The sequence below is a fragment of the Tamandua tetradactyla genome, chromosome 6 (genome assembly GCF_023851605.1).
Source record: "Tamandua tetradactyla isolate mTamTet1 chromosome 6, mTamTet1.pri, whole genome shotgun sequence".
Lineage (NCBI taxonomy): Eukaryota > Metazoa > Chordata > Mammalia > Pilosa > Myrmecophagidae > Tamandua > Tamandua tetradactyla.
Genome location: NC_135332.1, coordinates 24,258,294 through 24,283,235, shown reverse-complemented (window position 1 = coordinate 24,283,235; position 24,942 = coordinate 24,258,294). Strand labels below are relative to the sequence as shown.

General features: G+C 42.5%; 1 protein-coding gene and 2 long non-coding RNA genes across 3 annotated transcripts; 2 read left to right on the top strand and 1 right to left on the bottom strand.

The window, feature by feature from the left end:
- The first annotated feature begins 444 nt into the window (after positions 1-444).
- Positions 445-3,941, top strand: LOC143687362 (uncharacterized). The gene is made up of 3 exons (XR_013177511.1): positions 445-608; positions 2,482-2,740; positions 3,599-3,941. It is a non-coding gene; the product is annotated as an uncharacterized LOC143687362 (long non-coding RNA).
- Positions 3,909-12,772, bottom strand: AARSD1 (alanyl-tRNA synthetase domain containing 1). Its single transcript, XM_077164276.1, has 12 exons — positions 12,638-12,772; positions 12,379-12,510; positions 10,446-10,605; positions 9,785-9,842; positions 9,177-9,333; positions 8,964-9,080; positions 8,606-8,736; positions 8,204-8,270; positions 7,933-8,024; positions 6,865-6,919; positions 5,659-5,753; positions 3,909-4,140 (listed from the first exon to the last, which is right to left on the bottom strand). The coding sequence occupies exons 1-12, from the start codon at positions 12,674-12,676 to the stop codon at positions 4,005-4,007; spliced, it is 1,239 nt and encodes a 412-aa protein (XP_077020391.1). The 5' UTR covers positions 12,677-12,772; the 3' UTR covers positions 3,909-4,004.
- On the top strand, positions 12,687-18,581 carry LOC143687361 (uncharacterized). The gene is made up of 3 exons (XR_013177510.1): positions 12,687-12,857; positions 14,368-14,559; positions 17,279-18,581. It is a non-coding gene; the product is annotated as an uncharacterized LOC143687361 (long non-coding RNA).
- Positions 18,582-24,942: the final 6,361 nt, after the last annotated feature.

Below are 24,942 nucleotides of genomic sequence, written 5' to 3'. Positions count from 1 at the left end.
ACCAGCCAGTGACCTTCGGAGATGAAGAAGGAAAATGCCTCCCAGGGAGCTTCATGAAACAGGAAGCCAGGAGAGAAACCTAGCAGATGACACTGTTTGCCACGTGCCTCTCCAGATGAGAGAGAAGCTCTGACTGTGTTCGCCATGTACCTTCTCACTTGAGAGAAACCCTGAACTTCATCGGCCTTCTTGAACCAAGGTATCCTTCCCCGGATGCCTTAGATTGGACATTTCTATAGACTTGTTTTAATTGGGACATTTCCACGGTCTAAAACCCGTTAACTTGCAATTTATTAAATTCCCCTTTAAAAAGCCATTCCATTTTTGGTATATTGCATTCTGGTAGCTAGCAGACTAGAACACTGTAGAACTCTAACTCTGAGTCACAGGGTCACACAGATACCCAAAGTTCTAAGGAGCTACCAGATTCCACACAAAGAGCACAGTATCTCAGAATTTAGAAATAACGGTTAAAACTCAGGAACAGATGTGATTGCTGTAAAAGCTTACAATCTAGGAACTTTTAAAATAAGCCTTATTGAACATTCTTGTACAGCATTTTTTTTTTGTATGCTGTACAGCGGGGTCACATTTCATTCTTTTTCCATGTGAGTATCCTGCTACTGCAACACCATTTGTTGAGTTATTGTTTGCTTGCTTGTTTGTTTTGGGGTGGGGGGGAGTGCATGCAACATCATTTTTAAACTATGGTTTTGTACAAAACATGGTACTCATTTAAGTGAGAAAAGCAAAATGAAGAGGAGTATATATTATGCTGCTATTTATGTTTCAAAAGGGGGAAGATTTACATACATCTGTAAAAAAAGTACTGTCAAAAAGATACATAAGAAACTGGTATCAGTGGTTGTCTCTGAAGAGGGAAATTAGATGGTCTGAGGGCAGGGCAGGAGGAAGATATAAAAAAGTTTTTCTACGATGCTTCCCTTACCTCTAGGCAAGAAAATTTCACTCCAAAAACTCAAACTGAAATTCCCCTTCCCCTGGCCACCTCTTCACAGCTCAGCTGTCTCACTAATCCCCTCTCCTGGCTCCAGTGGGTGTCCTCAGACTCCAGACTTCTGTTCTTAACAAGAAGGCTGCCTTGTGGCTTTCAGTCTTACCAGACCAACTGTTTCACCTCTTTAGCTTTTGGAGAAGACTAATTGGACCCTGTCATTCTCTCCTTAGGGGACCCTGCCATGGGAAAACAATGATTTCACACCAGAACCATATCGACCCACAGGCATGGTCTACTGGACTTCAGCTCTCCCCATTAAGCCATGTTCACTGCCATAAACTGGTTTAGTGATGTACTTTTCAGCATTGGAAGAATATGGAAACAGTTTGTAGCCATACAATTGCAGCCATAGAGATTCTTCCCTAAATGTCAGGTTCTTTTATATGTCTCTCCTATTATTTCATTCCGGCCATTATTTCATCTACGATCATCAGTGTTCTGGCTAAAGTTGGGACTGGAACTGAGTGTTAGGTCCATTCAGTTTAAAAGGTTTAATTATGAAGATGAATGCTTTTTGCCAACACCAACAGAGAGCTTATTCCCCTAATAAGGAACTAAATGTCTAGCCCTGTACACAACAATGTGGAAATTGGACCTATCACTGGCTTGGCTGTTTTAATTGCTTACAGGTAATCAGAATTCGTCCATTATTTGTAAGAAAGGTATGAGGTTACTGGGTTATGAAACCTTGAGTTTTTGAGATAATGAGTTGCAGTAGTAAGAGACTGCACCAAAGTTCTAGGGACAAGATTTCTATGGCATACCTTTGGGCAAGTTGCTTAAGAGTTTATCTCTTTGTTTGCCGGAGGAAGCTGTCCATTTCTAAGGTTCCTTCCAGGTCTAGAGTTCTATTTTATCATTCTGTGATATTTAGGATAGTCCAGGTATGATCTGAAATCTATTTGGAAAATTGGGAATTAGTACAGGCAGTTTCTAAAATTAATGGAACTTGTGATGAGATAACTTGTGAATAAACGCTTCCTCTTTTAAAAACTAAATGGAACATCACACCTACATTTCCTAGTTCTGCAAACTATATTTTTATTCAAATTGTTAAATTTGAAGCTAGCCTTTTTATGTAACTACCGTAAGAACGTACTGCTGGGGTGCATGGTGATACAGTGGCAAAATGCTCGCCTGCCATGCACATACACCCCCCCCCCAAAAAAAGAATTTATTGCAGTATGGCGTATTACTAATTATGTACCCAATGGCACCTAACTTCCCTGATCCTTCTAGTTTATAAAATAAGGCTGTTACACTAAAACAATGGGTTTCAAACAGTGCCCTATGGCTTCATGGAGGTGTCTCAGGGCCAACCAGATTAGCAGAGCCTTCCTCTGTTTCTATATTGGGCTTCCATATAAGACTTCACAAACTTTCCCTTACTTTAAATTGAAAACAAGTTTTGAAGCCACTTCATTATGCGATCACTAATCTCCTTCCAACAAATCTCTATGCAGCCATGAGCTCCACCTGCCTCAGTTTCTTTACCAAGAGCAGCAGAGGAATATCCTCTCATTTGGGATTTTTACTTGGATAAAAGTCCTTGTATTGAACAAGGAGACAAACATCTAAATTGAAGCTCTTTACCTGTAGCTGCTGGGTTCAGAAGCCATCTCCATCGGGCTCAAATGTATCTCCATAATAACTTAGGAGAGCAGCTTGGGGTGCCTGCAGCTGTCCATAGCAGCCCCACCCATGGATACAGTCTAACTTCAGGTGAGGAAGGGGGTAGCTACTCTTACATTTAAAATCAACTCTCTATTTGCAGGTTAAGAGGAACCAAACATTAAGATAATCAAAAATCACTTGATCTTGGGTCACCTCAGGCAAAAGTGGCTCTCTTAAGCACTTACAATATAACGTTACTTCACATTGAATATGAAACAAGCCAGTGAACTAGGTTGTTCTTATTGCCATTTTACAGAAGAGGAAACAATTGTGAAAAGGCAAGATAACTTTCCCAAGGGGACACAGCTGACGAACCAGAATTTTATTTTATCAAGTCTCAAATTGTGAGATATAATCACATGATATAAAACATAAAAGTACACTGTAATAAAAAATTAAAGCAAGACCACCACCAGCATGTCAGAAACCCATCCTCCCCACCCCCACCTTGGGTCCCTTCTCCATCCTGTCTCACTCCCTCCCCCTAGAGGTAAATGCTGTCCTGACTTTTACAAGTAATCACTGGCTTCTTCATATAGTTTTACTTCCTGTATATGCACAAAGTTAGGATTTCTACCCAGGTCTGTGGAACTCCAAAGCCTACTTCTTCTATCAGTTACTGAAAAGATGAGTTTAAATCTTCTTTTGATTGCACATTCATTTATTTCTTCCTTTAGATTTGTCAATGTCTGCTTTGTATACTTTGAGGCTATTAAATACGTACAAATTTAGAATTACTTAATTTTCCTGTGGATAGGCCCTTTTATCATTACATGTAGTTTTTAAATAGCTTTTATTGCCTTGAAGTCTAATTTGTCTGATTATTAGTGTTGTGACACCAGCTTTCTTTGGAACAATCTTGCATAAGTTCATCTTTTTTCCATCCTTTTATTCCCTCAATAACAGATTATGGAGCATCTTTCTACTACATATTTTTGGTTTCTGGACTGATTTGCAAACTCACTGGTGCTCTGTAGTTATGAAGCACAAGACTTGGAAAAGAAAGAAAAAAAGAAGAAGAAACCAAGGAAATTTGAATGAGTCTAAGCCCTCAGTCAAATCTCCAATGTGACATACACAATCCTTAAGCAACTGTATTTCTACATTAGAAAAGGTTTCGGCTGGGTTTAAGTTGGTACAAACAGACACTAATTACATAAACACAATGGAATATACTGAACAAACTGTTCAGTAAATACATGTGGGACCACAATCATTTTGAGTTAAATTATTTTATTGTACAAGACTCCTTCTGTGGTGACAGATGGCCCATTCTTAGTGGCAGGAGCACCAGGGAGGGCACCCTGGGTCCTCACTCCTCAGCACTCTGTGTGCTGATATACTCCTGAAGAAATGCCCGCACCTCTGCTCGCCGGCTCATCTTGGTGGCTTTGCCTTGAAAGCGGCCTTTTTTCCCCGCTCCTTTGCCTTCTAGGATCTCAGCAACCCTGGGGAGCAGAGACATAATCAGGGAGGATATCCCCAAGGGAAAAGTCATAGAAAAACCAAGGGCAAGAAGTTTACAGGGTACGTGGGGTAGGGGTGGGGAATGGGAGTTAAGGCTTAATGGGTGCAGAATTTGTTTGATGTGATGGAAAATTTTGGTAGGGGATGGTGGTGATGGTAACACAACATTGTGAATTTAAGTGACACCGCTGAATTGTATACTTGAAAGTAATTAACATGGAAAATGTTCCACTGTACAATTACCATGATAAAAATTAAAATTAAAAAAAAACAACACATGCATCTACACAATCAGATATGTGCAATGCTCATTCTAAGCGTGAATGATTAGAAACAATATAGGTGTCTGTAAGTGGAAGACTGGATAAATCATGGCAATCTATGGTATGAAATATAACAGTTATTATGCGGTTATTATAAGTATTGAGGCATGACTAACATGGAAAAAGTTTCTGAAATATATTAAGAGAGATTTAAGTTGTAGGACAATATGTGTGGTTCAATCCCATTTATGTTTTCCTTTTTTAAAGAGATTACATCAATGTATAGAAAAAAATAATAGGGAGGATACCAAGTATCCACAGGGGTGTTTTCTAGGGAGGGAGTGGGGGTCCACAGGGGGTCAGGAGTGCAAACACAAATGCTATGGGGAGTGGCAGTGAAGCAAGCTGGATGTTGAAGAAACATGGGGACCACGGCAAACAGGAGGGGACTGGCCCACCTAAACGGCGTCAGTGTTGACAGAGGGTCCTTTTTTTTAAAGAAAAGCTAAAACACTCTGCCTTTATATAAGAATCTCCTAATTTTAAAATGTGGCAAGTAATTTTGAAAATTTAAAACAGTGAGCAGGCCAAACTAGACTATAGCTACATCTGGCTGCCTGTCTGGAGCCTTTGCTTTAATACTTATGTTTTACTTCAATGTTTTATAATGAACATGTATTCATCAAAGCCAATTAGGAAACTCTAAATGACATGAAGATTACAGGGCACTATCTCCCCACACCTAACTTATAATGAGAAAATTCTAAACAGTAATTTAAGGATAAGGAAGTCCAACAAGGTTCTAATTTTTCCATAACAACTACAATGCCTTTTTTGCTCTAGTCTCAAAATCCTAATTTTCTCTCCCAAATATTTTTCTGTGTTTCTGCCTTGTTGGTATCTTAAGCACCTACCTTATCTGACTACTGATAACCCAGCACTAGTATTCACATGCTTATGTAATAAAATTTATAACAGGGAAAAATGAAAAAGAAAGCACATGAGATTTGGAATCAAAAGAGTCTCAGTTTTACCACTTTAAGACCTCAGACACAGAACAGGACTGTACTCCAACTGTAAAACTAGGGATGATGATGGTAAAAATGTTCACCTGTGACGCAAATCAAATGAGATCACAGATATGATGACCCTCTAATCAGAAAAGGGTTATCTTAGTGATACCAGGCTAGGTTTTATAGGTTCTCCACCCATGCAAGAAAGTCCACGTAAGATTACCTGGGCCCCAAGGTCTCCACAGCCTCCGCTGGCCCTGCCAGTAAGAAGAGCCCAGCACCTTTTTCATCACCCACGGTTAAGAACAGAAGGGTCTCCTAGAAGATAAAACAGAGGAATGAACCGTGATATGTAAGGGTGTGGGGTCACCACCCTCCCAACCTCTGTACTCTCCTCAGTCCCTAGATGAGTTTTCCTCCCAAGCCACAGGATGATGTCCTAGTAAATGATGATACAGCCCCTTCACTCTGGTCTACCAAGGCCAAGACATGTTGAGATCAACTATACAAACTTAGAGTAAAAACTAAAAAGGAGATGGGAGGCCGCTGGCCATAGCCAAGCATAAAATGCCTTTCATGATATGACTCTCACCAACCTTTCCAAGTTGGCCACCATGCCACCATGTCCCTTTTGCCTGACATTCCCCAAACCAGCATGTTTTTCCATGTTCTGCACCTCTGCCTCTGCTGCCTCCTCTGTCTGGCCACCTTTCCTCCCTTGTCTGTCTGAGGGCCTCTCAGCAGACTTCAAAACAAGTTCAATGGGCCCCAGCCCTAAAGCCTCCCCTCATTTTCAGGTAATGTGCTCCTAAACCTCTCCTCCCATACAGCTCTTTGGGCCTATATGCAACAGAGCATTTAACATCTTAATTAATAAATGTCAATATACCCGCTTGTCTGCCAGACCAGAAAATGAGCTCCTTGAGAATCAGTACTTTCTACCCAGAAGAACTACAGAGAGATGTAACACAATGCTTGACGCAGAGTAGGTATTCCAAAGAATTTTTCTGGGGTAAATGCAAAATAGAGAGACCTGGAAATCTCTAAGTTTTTGATTGCCAGGAGGAGGGAGAGCAGTTGAGGTCACGAGCAGAGGAAAATGGATGGGATGGTTTTCAAAGAGCCTTGCCAAACTCATTTTATTTCTAAAATAAGGCCCTGGACACACACTAATCTGCTGAAGAGCTCCAGCTCTGAGAGAAGGAGCTTAAAAACTAGCAAATGTCACAGCCCCAGAGAGGTCAACATCATAGACCCAGGTCAACACCTGAAACAGAGCATGCCTCAGTACTAATAAAACAGTACTGAACAAATTTCTATACCCTACTGTTCAAGTGTCATGTGGACAGATTTCAACTAAACTAATGCCCCTCATTACCTCCTTAGATTACCATCCAGGTTGGGCAAAGTTTCTTACACCCATTCTTACCTCTGACCCAATCTCATTGGCAATGATATTCATGAACTCGGAATCACCCTCCTTCCTACAACAAAGGACAGAGATGAGATCCAGATTGGAGAACTGTAAAACTGCAGGAAGCCCGGCTTCTCCATATGAAATGGGCCTCACTGCTATCTTTTGTGCTCACAAAGCCCCAGGCCCTCTTAGCAAAGAAACAGTGCTGGCTGAGGAGGGCCAGCAAGCAAGATAATCTTCAACAGCTGACAAACAAGCTGTGTCTGTCTCTGTCTCCCTTAAATAAGATTCTCCAGGGTATGTAGAGATCTACTAGAAGGTGAGGGAAGATGTAATGAAAGTTAGGGTGTGTGCTGGTTTGAAGCTGTTATGTACCCCAGAAAAGCCATGTCCCTTTTTCCTGATCCAGTCCTGTGGGGGCAGCCATGTTTCTTTTAATCCTGATTCAATATTGGGGGGGTGTGGAAAGTTTGATTGGATTACTACCATGGAGATGTCCAGTTGTGGGTGTGACATTTTGATTAGATGCAGATGTGACTCTGCGCATATAAGTTGTGTCTTGATTAGTTTACTGGAGTCCTTAAAAGGAGAAGCATTTTCGAAAGAGCTCAGAGTCAATAGGAGACCCAGATATTTGGACAGATAGAAAGAAAACACCCCCAGGGAAAACTGTTTGAAACCAGAAGTCAAAGGACCAGCTGGCCCAGGCATGTGCCTTCCCAACTGAAAGAGGTGTTCTGGCTCATGGCCTTTCTTGAATCAAGGTATCTTCCCTTGGATGCCTTATAAATATAAACTTGTACCGTAATAATTCCCCTTCTTAAAAAACATTCCATTTCTGGTATATTGCATTCTGGCAGCTTTAACAAACTGAAACAGGGAGTTACTGTGCAGAGAGTTACAGTTAAAAGGTAAGTGTTAAACCCAGGAAATCTGGTATGCAACACATTTTTTAGGGTCTACTCTGCCTTGAAAATATCAGTGAGCAATCCCCTTCTACTAGCTGGTGTACACGCAGAGATGCTGAGCGCCAATCCTGAAACTGCTCTCCTGCCTTTCCTCCAGCCCCAAATCTCTCACCTGTGTAATACGACCACACCTCCCCAGTCTGGGCTGCTCCTAAGGCTGTGGGCAGTATGCACAGCAAGGTCTCGGAGAAGATTCAGGTTGTTCTGAAATGGAGGTAGCAGCACAGTAGATAGGTGTAAAGGATGACAAGAAGGCAGCAGTACCTTCCCTCCTCTCACTCCTCCACTGGACAAAGTACACATACGGTCAGGCAAAGGGGCCAAGTCTGCGGAACCTAGGCTAGGCAAAGCCCTTGCCCTCTCCAAACCATGGGCTATATCACCTTCTGCAGGAGCTTGGTCGAGTTTTGAAGCTTTTTCACTGCTTCCACATGATCCTCCACTCCACACCTATGACAGAAAGGTCAGTGGAGACTTGCTCGGCTTCATGAGCGCTTTTGGTATAGAGAGTAAATCGATAATGCCCTTCTTGAAAGGGTGACTCTCCAGATGGGGACCAGAGGACATGAAGAGGAGGCCCATAAGGTAATTGGGGGAGAGGTTATAAGGGAATAAATCTATTTTATGGGGGGTCTGATTTACTAGTCAAAGCACTTTATCATTTATGATTGCATCTTACCCCAAGAGGTAAGAGATTATTCTCTCCACTATAGGGTAGGAAAACTAAGCCCCAGGGTGTCAAGGATCTGAGAAGCAGAAGAAAGATTAGCAAGAAGGGGGCATACTTAAGCAGAGTGGTCAGTGCTTTTTCAGTCCCATGACTTCTCTCCATCCACTTCAGCACCCGGTTCCCAGCCAGAAATATTAGGTTAGTTTTGTTCTTCTTTCCCTTCTCAGTGCCGAGAATCTTAATGACCTGCATGAGGCAAGGGAGTAACATACACACAAGCAAATGAGTAAACCACAGTGGCTCCTGGAACTCAAAGGCAGAAGAAACCTGCACCTCCACCCCAGCTCTGAAGCAATGAAGAAATGATTTCTCTTAAAATTCCAGAATTGTCCTCCTCTGCCACCTCAGCCCTGTGTGATCCTCCACTCCTGATATTCTCTCTCTCAATCACTCAAAAGCTCATCCTCACCTACCTGGAGGTCACTGAGATTGTTCACGTGGGTTCCACAGCACATGTTGGAATCAACGCCCTCGATGGTAACAACTCGAATGGGCCCAGCATGATCATCTGGCAAACCTCGGCCCCTCACCTGGGACAGAGGGGAGGGAGAAGGGCTGAATGAATTTTGAGCAAGAACCTTCAGAGGGCTACCTGGCAGAAGCCACCCCACTGGCTCTCTCCTCACCTGCTCCACCTCGGGATCATCCAGGCTCAGCTCTCGCACGTTCACAGGCAGACGATTTCTGATTTTTTCATTGACATTTTGCTCAATGGTAGCTACTTGCTCTGCGGTTATAGAGGGACTGTCAAGCTCAATCACACTACGGAGTCGCCCTAATTCCCTGCCAGGTGAAGGAGAATGGTCACAGATGTTGACGATGATGACAATAATAACATATGAACGGTCCCACAGTTTACAAAGCATATTTCTATAAATGATTTTATTTAATTCTCACATAAATCCTGCAAGACAGGGTTTATCATTCTGATTTTACAGGCGAGGAAACGGAGGTTCACATGGATATTAAGGGCCATGATAAAAGTCATGTGGCTAGTGGGTAGAGGAACCAGCATACACCCCTAAGGTCTCTGGGCTCCCAATTCCATTCTTTCCTAAGCACAGGCAGATATCTCTCCTCTCATCCTACTATCCCATCTTCCAGGTGAATAGGGGACCACAGGGGAAATTCAAAACACTCCCCTTTCTTTTATTCCCCTACGCTCTGATCCTTTATTGAGAAAGGAGCAGGTAGTCAGGAACACACGCCCTATGTTCTTCTGCCATCTGCTCACCATGATGTTGTCTTCAGTCCAAATAGATAGTCAGCAACTGCTGTGATGAGATGCTGCCCTAAGCAAAGACAGCAGGAAAAATGAGAAGCCCAGAGAGCCACATACTCCCACAATGATACAATCACAGAAACTGGCTTACTGGAGACCTGTCAGGTCTGGTTAATACACTTCAGATACTTGAAAAGTACTCACAAGAATTCTGCAAGAGGCACTGTAATGCCATCTCACAGATGAGGAAACCGAGGCATACAGAGACCAAAAAACGTGCTAAGGCAATGTGGCTTATCAGAGACTGAACCAGGATTTGAAGTAATGTGCCATATTCATTCATTTAAAAAATACTTACTGAGTGGCAACCACAGGCAAAGGCACAGGACTTGGTATTAGAGATAAAGTAACATCCTGATTGGTGATAAGAAGAAGGAGAGAAATTAACTCTGTGAAGACAGAGGGGATGAGAAACCTGGGCAGGAAAAAGAAGCAGGATGTGCTTAAGGAATCAGGAGAAGGCTGGCATGGCTATATGCTGCCGGAATTCTGAATACCCCTGTTTCTTCCAAAAGTTTCACCTGTAGAGAACTCAAACCGAACCTCAATCATCACGGCATTCCCATACATGGCGAATGCTCCTCCGTAAATGAGCCCTGCCCGCCCCACTTACCCGAATGCTGCTGCATGTGATCAAACCTCCGCTCCCAGTCCACACGGACCTGGACCTGACTCCCAGGGACCAGGGGTGTCTCGGTGAAATGATCAGCCTGGGACCCCTGGCGAGTCACTCTCAGCACAGACACGTCATCAATGGTTCCTCGGTCATCAGGCTGAGGAAAGAAGTGCAAGTAATCAGTGATGGGAGGCAGGGCTCACTCTAACTCCTAGATACAAAAACCCTCTAGGAAAACAGAGAGACAGAATTTAAGCTCCTTAAGGGAGAAGGAGGCAATGCCAAATATGAGTCTAACTGTCCTTCTCTGGCCTTTTCACCTGAACACTTACATATTTTGTTCTTCAAAAATAACAGAATTAAAACAGAAATAAAACTATAACCACAGTAATGTAGACTTCAGTAAGCCTCAAAGATCCCTCATCCTCATAGCCATAGTTTAAATTCTTATCATCTTTTATGAGCCTCTAAAATTATCTGAATTTTCCTCCCTCTCTCCACCCCCCACTCTACATTGCTACTAGAATTAGACTAACAAAATACTCATTCCTTTAAAAAATGTATCCAGTGCCAACTGCTTATAAGACATTGTGCTAGCCCAAGAATATTATATAAACTAGACATGGTCTCTTCCCTGAAAGAACTTAAGAGGCTGGAAAAGAATACAGATAAGCTAACAGGCAATTGCAATATGATTTAAAACATGCCACACGAATAAGTACATGGTGATAGAGGAGTTCAAAGGAAAGAGACCTGCCTTGGGAAATGTGGGAAGGCTATCTGAAAAATACAATGTCTAAACTAAGACCTATGGATATATCAAGTCATAGATTTTCCTTCAGCAGATGAGAAAATCTTTGCGTTAGGAAAATCATGCACTAACGATGGCACTGATATGAAATTAAAATCTTCTCAATAACAAGTCTATTGGAAAATGTTCTCTCATATCACTTTTTTGCCTAAGAAACCACATGGATCACGTGAATTCACACTGCTTCCTGAACGAAGTCCATGCACCTTAGTAACAATCCTTCTAGGCCCTCTGAATTGGTCCTCACTTACCATCCCATAGTTACCTCTAGCCTGTCTTCAACAAACACCATAGTTCCAACTACATCAGACTATTTGCAATTAATTAAAGTCATCAGACTTTTTCAGGCTTCTCTGCCTTTGTTTGTGCTATTATCCCTCGAAGTAAGACTCTCCAACAATTTGATTGTTGACATCCTAACTATCCTTCAAAATACAATTCAAATGCTACCTCTCCCATAATACCAAACTTTGGAGTTACTCTCCTCTCCCACGTTCACACTGTACCTGTCTCTACCTCACCACAACACTGATAATTCTGCCTCTTCCCATGCCATAGTCACCCACCTGTCTCCGCTGCGGACGAACTCCTTTTTCTGTCCGTGTCAAACCTGCTAAGCTCATTTCTACCTCAGGGCCTTTGCACTTGCTATTCTTGCTGCCTAGAATATACCACCACCACCACCACCACCACCAAGTAATTGTAATGGCTAACCTGCAACACTTTATTTAGGTTTCTACTAAAATAACATGCCCCATTCCATCATTCTCTTTCCCTTTACTCAGCTTTATTTTTATTTATAGCACTTAACACTAGGTGGCGCATTATTTATCTATTTAGGATTTTGTCTTCTCCAATAAATAGTCCATGTATGTAAAAATACTGCTTTGACACACATTCCTTATCCTTAGAGCCTGGACTAGTACCTAGCAAATGTTTTGTCTAGATAACCATTTGCAATACATATTTGTAAAATGGATAAATAAACTAAACTGAATTAATTTCCAACTGTACTCAGTATAGCTGGAAATGAATGGGGCAGGAGAGCATTTTTGGCCCAAATACAATGGAACTGGGGGCTCACTAAAAGGGGGACGGGCTGAGAGACGGTTCTGGTACCTGTCCCCCGCCCTCAGGGAAAAGCACCGTGTCTTCCAAAACCACTTGGAAACCGCTCAGCACTTCCTTCTTGCCGTTGCTTCCTTCGGTCTGCAGCTCCGCAGGGCGGCAGGAGACCACGGTGGTGACGAACTAGAAAAAAACGGGTGAAAAAATAAGCCCCGATCCCAGCCCTCTGTACATTAGACTGAAGCCTATCACAGCACTGTCATGCGGTACCCTCTTCCTCGCACCTCCCCATCCGCTCAGAAGCCCGCACCTCCCGGGCGTAGCTGTCCCACTGGCACCAGAACGCCATGGCTTCGTCACCTAGAACGCAGGGTCGACGAGAGGAGCTTGGGAGCGGACGGAAAGCGGCGTGGGACAAACTTTATTATGGGCGTGTCTCTGCGCAGAAGCAAGAAAGTAAAGAATGGTGTGTGGCTAGGACAAATTTATCGAAACAGATGAATTTCGGACATCCTGGGTAAAAGAAGCAGGTGAAATTACGTTTAATAATCTGTCTTATTTAAAACAACTTGTCCAAAATATTATCGCGTCATGTAATGTATATATATTTTTCTTTCTTTTTTTATATTTATTAAAATGAGATATTTTTACTTTTTTTCCGTACAAAAATCTTCAAAACCCGGTGTGTATTTTACACTATAGCACATTACCTCAATTCGGACTAGCTTCATTTCAAGTACTCAATAACCACGTGGCTAGGATTGTACACTATAGAGGTAAACAGAATTAAACGCTGTAATCAATGCTTTAAAATGTTAAAACGGATTAAAAGTTAAAATTAAATTTCTTTCTGCGCTTATAAATCAATAAAGCTTAAAGACCTCAAATATTTCAGAATTTAGAATTTCTCAGATTTTAAGCAGGTAATGCAAAACATACCCCGGGGGTATGTAACACTCTCAGTTGATACTCTGAGGCAACAGGTGTAATCAAACACATTAATATTTACGGAGTAATAAATATATTAAATGGATAAATAAGGTCTATAAATAAATCATTTTAGGTCAAGTTTTGCTACCAAATAAGTATCAATGTCAAAAAAAAAAGTCTTTCAGTTTTCAGAATTGTAGATAAGAGGACATATGCTATACAAATTCAAGTCCCAACTCTGCCACTTATTGTGTCCTGCTTCATCACCTATAAGAAAAGACCTACTTATTTTATAAGGTTGATATGACATTCAAATTTTCTTAATGGGATAATATATAAAAATTTAGTAAACTGGAAAGCATGATACAAAAATGGCTTTTTATTTTCAGGTTTTTTTTTAAAGTTTGAGGACTTTTGTATTAATAGCAAAATGGACAAAAGTCATGGACAGAGCATACTAAAGTAAATATGAACCATTAATAAAAATAAACAAAAAAAATAGACAACGTATAATCATGATTTAAAGCAAATTAAAGCCAGCTACAGATTTTAATCTTAGCAAAGATCTAAAAGGTTTTGAAGACAAGTTGGCAGGAGGGAGAATTGGTGAAACTTCATCAAAAAGCAACTTGGAAAGAGCTATCAAAATGTTTAAATGTATCTATTCTTTAACCTAGCAAATCCACTTAAAGAAATTTACCCTACATTCTTTTGTTGTTAATATTTAAAGCTTTATCATAAAATAACAATGAAAACTGCATAAAACACACACACATACACATTTATTAACAACAACCTAGTAGTCACCAAGATCTCATCATGTTCTAGCACATTTCTGTCCCCCCTCCCAGTGAAATTCACTTATCCTTTAACTACCATAACCCTTCTGTGCCAGTTTGAAGCTATTATGTACCAGAAAAGCCATTTTTAATCCTGATTCAATATTGGGGGGAGGGCAGCTGTTTCTTTTAATCCTGATTCAATCATGCAGGGCGGAAACTTTTGATTAGATTATCTCCACAGAGATACAGTGTGCCCAATTGTGGGTGTGACCTTTTAATTATGTGATATGACTCCATGCATTCAAGGTGGGTCTTGATTAATTTACAGAAGTCCTTTAGAAGACAAAACATTTTGGAGAAAGCTCAGAGCCAACGGGAGACCCAGATGTTTGAAGATGAAGAAAGAAAATGCCCCCAGGGAAGCTGTTTGAAACAAGAAGCCAAAGACCCCAGCAGATGCCAGCCACGGGCCTTCCCAGCTGAAGAGGTGTTGCCAACCCATCAGCATTCTTGAGCCAAGGTATCTTTCCCTGGATACCTTAGTTTGGACATTTTTATAGCCTTAGAACTGTGAACTTACAATTTAATAAATTCCCTTTTTAAAAGCCATTCCATTTCTGGTATATTGCATTTCAGCAGCATTAGGAAACTAATACATCTTCCTGCTTGAATTCAACTCTTTCTCTGAATTTCATAGTAATCATTTTCTTAATTCACATTTTTAATGCAATTTTATTGAGATATTTTATATATTCACAAACCATATAATAATCAGTGGTCCACAGTATCATCATATTGCTGTACATTTGTCATCACAACTGATTTTTGAACATTTGCATTATTCCAAAAAGAAATAAAAATAATGTGAAGAACATCTAAAGCATTCCATACCCCCCTTGCTCCATTATTATTATTTTTTGTCTTTTTTTTTCTTACTCATCTGTCCACACACTGGATAAAGGGACTTTCAGTCACAAGGTTTTCACAGTTACATGGTCACACCTTAAAAACTCTAAGTTATTCAGTCATCAAGAATCAAGGCTATTGTCTTTTGTTGCTCAGATGTGGCCTCTCTCTCCAGCCAACACAGCAAGAAAACGCACCACCCTTCCCCTGTCTACGTGGGACATGACTCCCAGGGGTGTGAATCTTCCTGTCAACATGGGACAGAAATCCCAGAATGAGCTGAGATTCAGCATCAAGGGATTGAGAAAAATTCTAGAATGAGATAAGACCCAGCATCAAGGGACTGAGAAAACCTTTTCGACCAAAAGGGGGAAGAGTGAAATGAGACAAAGTGTGAATGGCTGAGAAATTCCAAACAGAGTTGAGAAGTTATCCTGGAGGTTATTCTTATGCGTTTAGTAGATATCACCTTGTTATTCAAGATGTAATGGAGAGGCTGGAGGGAACTGCCTGAAAATGTAGAGCTGTGTTCCAGTAGCCATGTTTCTTGATGATGATTGTATAATTATATAGCTTTCACGTTGCTTCCTGTTGAAACAGAGCTCGAAGGATATTAAGGAATGATGAGAAAGAGAGAAAGAAAGGAAGAAAAGAAAGACAGACACAAATGGGTTCAGGGGGTCTGAAGCTTAACTCTACATCAGACATCAGACAACTTTATTCTCAACCAGATCCTAGTTATATACCACAGGATGTCAATAGATATGCAGGCATTTCCTGAGGGAGCAAAGTTCTTATCTTAAAGTGTTCTTCATACTTAACATAACCATTTGGGGTAAACATTCTCTTCCTCCCAGACTGCTCTACATAACAATCTCTACAGTATACTGCCGCCATCTTGAGGCCAGCTGCTTCCAACAAATTCTGCAGGTCTTGTTTTAACCCTTGGCTCCTACACTTTCATAATGTGACTGTGTGATTGTGAAAACCTTGTGTCTGATGCTTCTTTTATCTACCTTGTTAACAGATGAGTAGAACATATGGAATAAAAATAAATAATAGGGGGAACAAATGTTAAAATAAATTTAGTTTGAAATGCTGGTGATCAGTGAAAGGGAGGGGTAAGGGGTATGGTATGTAAAATTTTTTTTTCTGTTTTTGTTTTATTTTTCTGTTGTCTTTTTATTTCTTTTTCTGAATTGATGCAAATGTTCTGGGAAATGATCATGATGATGAATATGCAACTATATGATGATATTGTGAATTGCTGAGTGTATGTGTTGGAAATGTTTGTGTTTCTTTCTTGTAATTTTTTTTAATTAATAAAAAATTTTTTAAAATAAACAACGTTAAAAAAAAAAAAGGCCCTCGAATATCATAAGGGCCTGGCATTTAACCAGTCTCGTTTGTATAAATTACTACAGTAATGTCAAACCAGGAAACTCCTCTCATTAAGGGAGGGTTAGTAATATAAGACCAATAAGTGTAATTTTCAGCACAGCAAAGATTTCCCTGTACAGAAACTATAGCAAGCATAGCTAGAAATAAAGATGAAGCCGTCAAGGGAACTCCCTGACGTTTAACCATCTGTTCTCCTTCTTCGGTAAGCTTTTTCAGCTGTCCCCAAGTAGGTGGAGAAGCTCTAGTTGTTTGAGGCAGTGGAAAACGAAATGTCGTGCCTCTTGTAGTCACTCTCAGCTTCGCCATTCTGTGCTGAAGATCTACCATTGGTTCCTCTCGCTCTCTCTTCTGAGCCATGTGTTAGCTTCACTCGTTTATCTGGGACCCACAACCTTTTTGTTCCTGTGGAAATATAAGCATAGCCTCGTCCCCAGCGAATGATGGTAGCTGGAGTCCAAGTATTGGTTAGCACATCAAAATATAAGATTGGTTGTTGTAAATTTTTAGGTTTTCTCTTACCCAGTGTCTTTGTGCAGGTGTTAAGGTATCAGTATTTTTTGTGAGAAAATTTAATGTAAAAAGGGCGTTCAGCAATCTTTTCCTAGGAGAGTCTAACATATCTCCCCCTTTTTGTTTAAACAATATTTTTTCTAGAGTACGATTTTGTTTTTTAATTATGGCTTGGCCAGTATTATAAGGAATTCGGGTAACATGAGTGACATTATATGTATCTTAAAAAGTTTGGAACTTCCGAGATAAATATGCAGGGCCATTGTTGGTTTTGACAGTATGAGGTTTACCGAGTACTGCAAAGGCTTCTAAAAGATGGGTAATAGCAGCATCAGCCTTTTCTGAAGTTAATGCAGTAGCCCAGGAATACTGAGAATACGTATCAATACAGTGATGTACATATTTTTGTTTTCCAAATTCAGGAACAATGGTAACATCCATTTGCCAAATATCATTGGGCTGATCCCCACGAAGATTAACTTCAGCAGGGAGAGAAGGCAGTACAATTTGCTGGCAAGTGACACATGAACGAACGATGTGTTTGGCTTATGTCCAAGAAAGATTGTGAGAAGCTCGTAGAGAACAAGCATTGGTGTGATATAAAGTGTGTTCTTCAGAAGCTGATTGCACAGATCCTACAAGAGTATCAATATGAGAGTTACCTGCCGTCAGCGGTCCAGGGAGGTTGGTATGGGCCCTAATATGAGTAATAAAGACAGAATGAGTCCGGTTTCACATTAAATATTGCAGTTGAGTAAAGAGAATAGTTAATTTTTTATAGAAAATGGCAACGTCACCGTCTCGATCATCTGAACAGTATAAGCAGTATATTGAGAATCTGTAACAATGTTGATGGGACAAGAATTGATATCAGTTAATAAGAGGATAATAGCAAATAATTCTGCTTTTTGAACTGAATTATAAGCTTTGTACCACATGGGAATGCACAAAATTAGAATAACCAGCCATCCCTGTTTTATTGGCATTTGTAAAATAAGTATCAGCATCAGGAATCGGTTGGGGAGAAATAGTTTTTGGTAATATCCATTGAGTTAGCTTTAAGAATTGTAATAATTTATTTTTTGGATATATGTTATGAATTTTTCCAGTATAATCACAGAGATAATTTTGCCATTGTTCATTAAGTGTCCAGTGTTGAGTGATTTCTTTTGCGGAAAATGGCACAACTATGGTTTCAGGATATTGGCCACATAATTGTTGTGAACGTATACGCCCTTTGACAATGATTTGAGTTATTTGATTTAAATAAGTTTCCAATTTTTTTACTTGTTTGTTAGGTAAAAATAACCATTTAATAATATTCTCATCCTACAATAGCAATCCAGTAGGAGAATGAACAAAGTAATCTGTAACTGACTGTAATTAATTAGTTGTAACTTCCACTGCACTTGGACCAGCCCTGTAATGCAGTTATTGTTTTTGAACCTCAATGTTATTTGTGACTTCTCATCATTAATTAAAGCATGCCAAAAAACTTGTTTATCAGTGCTTCCAAAACCTCCAGATCATTTTATTGGGGCGGCCTTTCCAGAAATATAAGGGAGGAGTAATAATTGAGCAATACGTTGATTTTTAGCAAATGACATTGGTTGTGTAGTAGACATCAAAACATAAATTTGCTCACAGTAATCTGCATCGATTACACCTAAATGGACAGAGATACCCTTAGAAGTGAGACTACTTCGTCCAATGATTAAACCTACAGTTTGTAGAGGTAAAGGCCTATAAATTCCAGTAGGGATTTTCCTAACTCCTTCCATTGGATATATGGAAAAGGCCGTTCGAGTAGGTATATCTAAGGCAGCACTTGAACTAGTGGCATGAAATAAGTCAGTTACATTCAATTTCCTGTCAAATTCATCTCCTGATGTAGTGCCCCTGAACTGACTGGGTACTGCTGTATTGGAGTGCTCGTGTTGTTTCTTCTGGGGTCCCGAGCTTGGCCCGCAGTCCAGTTTCCCGACTGAGAAGATGACACTGGTGGCAAAATATTCCCTTGCTTGTCCTTATTAGATCTACACTCATTTGTCCAATGCTTCCCTTTTCCGCAGCATCTACACAGCCCTGGAGGGAAGGCAGGAGCGACAGGAGCTGCGGAGCCCTTCCCTTTTCTACAATCTCTTTTGAAATGTCCCATTTTACCACATTTATAGCACTTCATGGTGGTGACAGACCGCCCTCTTATGGCAGCAGCTAATAAATTAGCATTAAAAGTGCCAGACCCCACATCCCTACAGACTCTAGTATAATCCTCAATAGTCCCTCCCTTTTGTTTCAATGGTAACAAGGCTTTCCGGCAGTCTGCATTAGCATTCTCAAAGCCTAAGGTAAGTAACAAAATAGTCTGGGCTTCGGTACTGTCTATAACTTTGCGAATGGCATCATGCAATCGGGCAAGAAAATCACTATAAGGCTCACTGGGACCCTGTAAAATTTTTGTAAAAGATTTTTCAACCTGACCAGAGGCCTGCAACTTCTGCCACGCATGCAGACAGATGTCACGGATTTGGGCTAGAGCATCATCACCTAACTGACATTAATTCCGCAAAGACGCTGCTCCTCCAGAACCGGTCAATTGCACCAGGGGGATTGCGAGCTGCATTCAACCGACTCACTCGTTCAGCTTCATCTAGCCACCGTGATTTAAATTGCAAATATTGTCCTGGATCTAAAACAGTCTCAGCCAATGTTTCCCAATTTTGAGGAATTAAAAGCTTATCATTAGCATATGCACCAAGCAAGCCATGGACATGGGGAGAATTAGGACCACAGTTAGTCACAGAAGTCTTTAGCAGTTTTAAAACCGGAAAATCAATATTTTGATGATTATCCTGATAAAAGCCTTCAGGAAACTGAGCATTAGCAGGGTGTAACGTACGTTGAATGGGAAAAACAGATAATGGTGAAGGAACAGAATTAGATCCTGTAAAAGTGTTCGAAGAAATATCAGCATCCAACAAAAACTTAACGTAAATCCGAAGGCAAGGGAAAACGAAACTTACTTCCCGCGGAGTTTGTTTGAAAAGGAGAAACACAATGAGCGTCAGGATGTGGCGCAGACGGCTCAAGCTGAGCAGGGAAAGCAACAGAAGGACGTAAAAGTAGAGACTGCAATTGTGAAAGCAACGTAGAAAGCTGCAACATATCAGAACCAGCAGGCTCCTTAGACTGTTTAAGAGGCTTTAAGCCAGGCTAAAGTTTAGGAAAATCTGGTTCAACTGGCTCGGGTGGTGCAGGCCATTCCTCCTCAGTTTCATTCGGAGCTTCCTCCTCCGAGCTATGACTAGTACGATCCTCGGCTTCAGCTAAAGGCAGATCGAGAAGAGTAATTTCATTTTTGCGAGGAGGACGGTCCTTCCGTCGGCCACAGACCGTGTCTCAGATCGAGAGTCCGAGTCAGACTGAAAAGGCAGGAGAGCTAATGCCACCAAATTATATGCAGCCCAAACCTCTGCACTGATAGGATCACCTGCCTGATGGGCTCTGTGCAATGCCTTACCAACCTGTCTCCAAACTTTCAGAGTCAATTGATTACGTTTGGCCAGCACAAACCAATAACAATGTTTAGTAACTTGGGCCAATAAGTCCCTAAGAACATGTTCTTTCATTTTCACTCCCAAACTACGCAGCAAAGATTTCAAGACAGCAACATAATCGTCAACCAAAGAAAGGGAATTTCCCATGACTCTGACTCCAAAGTTTCCCAAAAGATTTGCGTACTACCGCGCAATCCACTTTCCCTTTTGGTCCAGCTCATTCCCAATACTCACCTTGTAAAAAGGGATTTTATAAAGCTTAACAGTAGCTAATTTTTCCTGCTTAATTTCGCTATTTACATATATTTTAGCTTCTGAAATATCCAGCAAAAGCATTTGTGTCATTTTATATTCATGGCTATGCATGGTGTGAGTTAAGAATTATAAAGAAAAGAATTATGGGCCCCATCAGGTTGAAAATAAACACTCCGAGACTTTCCCAGGGCAGTTATCTGTTTCTCACCCCCCCCATGACTCCTTGCGCCTAAATTACTTGTAAAACTGCGGCTATCTGCAATAGCCACTCCCATGACTCATGCTCAAGAAATGCCCGCTGTGAAACTGTTAAAAGTGCTTGTTGTAAAAATGCTCTTATCTGCTTTTTGCAAAACAGCACCTGTGACCCATGCTCGACCCCCACCCCCCTCATCTTACCCCTTTTAAAAACTTTTACAAACTCAGGTTCGGGCTCTCTGTTCATGCGTGTTCAGTGAGCCCCACGCATGTGTGGAAAATAAACCCCTTGCGTGTTGCATGAGAGAACGTCTCTTGGAGTCTTCCTTTGCGTGGCAAAACTCTCAAATTCTTACATTTGGAGGTTCCACCGAGATAAGCTCTTCGTAGGGGAGGCTCCAACAGCCTTCTCTCTCAGGGTAAGTGAGGCCTTTTTGTCTGAGGTGCGATCGCTTAGTCTGTCAGACTGGCAGTGACTGTCGGAGAGTCGCGTGAGCACTCCCCGACCGCAACCGACAGACGTGTCCAGGGGTTGCAGGTCACTCTCCCGAGGGACGCCTCGGGATTGGGGAACCTCCGGGGACGCCTGGAGGCTTCCTACAGGGCCGACTCTGATTCTGTTTCCCTTCTGACGGGGGAGACTCGATCACAGTCATCAGGCCAGTCTGAGCTGTGTCTCTGAAACTGTGTAAACATGGTGTGCCGGCTCTGTGTGTGTCTGTCTGTATTTGTGTGTTGGGAATTGTTTTTTGTTTTACCAAAGATGGGTCAGGGAATATCGACTCCACTTTCTCTGACCTTAAGACACTGGTCGGAGGTCAGGGAAAGAGGTCAGAATCTATTTCTTATTGTAAAAAAGGCAAATGGCAGACCTTCTGCTCGGCCGAGTGGCCCTCTTTTAACGCGGAATGGCCTCATGAAGGAGCTTTTCATCTCCCCTTGATTCGGGCCGTCAAGTCAGTCATCTTCCGCCCTGACCCGTATGGCCATCCGGACCAGCAGCCCTACATCATGGTTTGACAGGACCTGTGTGAAAACCCACCTCCATGGGTAAAGCCGTTTCTCACTCCTCTTGGTCAACATGACTCTCCCTCTGTACTCCCAATCAAGGTGCTGGGTCCTTCTCAAGCTCCGAAACTCTATCCTTCCTTACCTCCTGCAGTCCTACCGGAATCCCAATCGGATCTATTCCTCTTCGACGCAGGTCCTTCTTCCCCTCCTCCTTACCCTTCAGCTCCGGTACAGGACCCCCCTTCTCTTAGCTCACCTTCTCCCTCCTCTAGTTCTCTCTCTCCGCCCTCTTCCATTCCCTCTCCACAGGTTCACCAACAGACGATCCCAGATGAACCAGGACCAGCACATAGTACACGAAGCAGACGAGCACTAAGCCCATCTGATGTGGCGGTCACTCTCCCCCTCAAACCGTACGGGCCTCCAGTGGATGATAGACACGGGGGAGATATGCCCGCTCTACAATACTGGCCCTTTTCCTCCTCTGACTTATATAACTGGAAAAATAATAAGCCTCCTTTTTCCGAGGCTCCCACTAGGCTGACTGGATTGGTGGAGTCCCTTATGTTCTCTCACCAGCCCACTTGGGATGATTGTCAACAACTCCTGGGGACTCTCTTCACCACGGAGGAGCGAGATCGGATCCTACTGGAAGCCAGGAAGCAAGTTCCTGGACAAGACGGGAGACCCACCCAACTCCAGCATATCATCGATGATCGGTTCCCGCTGCGCCGCCCTAATTAGGACCCGAACACCTCTGAAGGTAGGGAGCATCTGTCCATCTATCGCCAGACTCTAGTAGCGGGTCTCTGAGCAGCTGCATGCCGGCCCACCAATTTGGCCAAGGACAGTCAACCCTTGTTTGCTTTCGAGTGGATCGATCCAGAGACGGGATCCTCGAACCAACTGACTTGGACACGCTTGCCCCAGGGGTTCAAAAACTCCCCCACCATTTTTGACGAAGCTCTTCATAAAGACTTAAGCTCCTTCAGAATTCAGCATCCCAGAGTCACCTTGCTACAATATGTGGACGACTTACTGTTGGCAGCAGACACCAAGGAGGACTGTGAGTATGGAACCCGAAAATTGTTAAGTGAGCTAGCCGCACTGGGGTATCGAGCCTCTGCCAAAAAGGCCCAAATCTGTAAAAGGGAAGTAATCTTCCTGGGATATACTCTTAAGAATGGAAAGCGATGGCTCACCGAGGCTAGAAAGAAAACTGTAACACAGATACCCCCGCCCACGATCCGAAAGCAGCTACGAGAGTTCTTAGGGACAGCGGGATTCTGCTGGTTGTGGGTCCCAGGGTTTGCAGCCCTTGCTGCCCCATTATACCCCTTGCTCAAAGGAAGCGCTGATTTCCAGTGGGGAATAAAACAGCAGGAAGCCTTCGACAGCATTAAGAAAGCGCTCCTGTCAGCTCCAGCTTTAACCCTCCCGGACGTGAATAAACCTTTCACGCTTTACATAGAAGAAAGGAGAGGCGTGGCTAGAGGGGTCCTAACAGGCTTTAGGCCCCTGGAGGAGACCGGTGGCCTATCTGTCCAAGCGATTAGATTCAGTTGCCGGCGGATGGCCACGCTGTCTCAAGGCCATCGCGGCAGCTGCCCTCCTGGCAAAAGACGCAGACAAACTCACTCTAGGACAGAAGCTGACCATAATAGCCCCTCACGCCCTGGAGAGCATAATCCGCCAGCCTCCAGATAGATGGATGTCAAATGCCAGAATTACCCACTATCAGAGCATCCTCCTAGACAAAGACAGGGTGACTTTCGGGGCCCCGTCAGCTTTAAACCCGGCTACCCTGCTCCCGGACGAGACCGCGGGACCTGTGCTGCACACTTGCCAAGAGATATTAGCTGAAGAAACCGGAATCCGCAGAGACTTAAAAGACCAACCATTACCTAACTCGGAGGTAACCTGGTTTTCGGACGGAAGCAGCTTTCTCCAACACGGTAAGAGGCGAGGAGCAGCGGTAGTCAGTGGGACAAAAGTTATTTGGTCTTCTAGCCTCCGGGAGGGAACATCTGCCCAAAAGGCTGAACTAATTGCCCTCACAAAAGCTCTAGAATTAGCAAAAGAAAAGCGATCGACTATCTATACAGATAGCCATTATGCCTTTGCTACTGCCCACGTACATGGGGCAATTTACCAACAAAGAGGGCTATTAACCTCAGCTGGTAAAGAAATCAAACACAAAGAAGAAATTCTTAAACTCCTGGCAGCAGTCACGCTTCCCAAAGAACTAGCCATTGTCCACTGTGCTAGCCACCAAAGAGGCTCGGACCCAATAACCATGGGTAATAAGCGAGCAGATGAAGAAGCAAAAGCGGCAGCAGTAAGGGACCCTGTAAACTTGGTCCTAGTAACCAAAGAAAACCAGCAACCTCCTGAAACACTATCTGAGGTTACACCCCAAGGAGAATCAGAAGCCCTAGCTTACATACAGCAGGTCCATCAGCTCACTCACCTGGGGACAGGGAAACTACAGCAGCTCCTGCAAGACCAGAGGGAATTGTACCCTCTGGCAGCCTCAAAAAGGAAAGAACTGGCAGATCGCGTAGCCAGAGAATGTCAGGCATGTCAAATTGTAAACGCCTACCCCACAAAAGCTCCTAATGGAAAAAGACTAAGGGGAACTCGACCTGGGCAGTTCTGGGAAGTCGACTTTACTGAAATTAAACCTGCAAAGTATGGACTTAAATACTTACTAGTTTTCGTAGACACCCTTTTCAGGATGGGTTGAAGCCTACCCAACTAAGAAAGAAACGGCCCAGGTCGTAGTCAAGAAGATTATGGAAGAAATTTTTCCCCGGTTCGGTCTACCAAAGGTAATAGGGTCAGATAACGGACCCGCATTTGTAGCCCAGGTAAGTCAGGGGGTGGCCAGGATATTGGGGATTGATTGGAAATTGCATTGCGCATACAGACCCCAAAGCTCAGGACAGGTAGAAAGAATGAACAGGACAATTAAAGAGACCCTAACCAAATTAGCTATATAGACTGGCTTGAAAGATTGGACCATGCTCCTGCCTTATGCCCTGTTCAGAGCCAGGAATACCCCC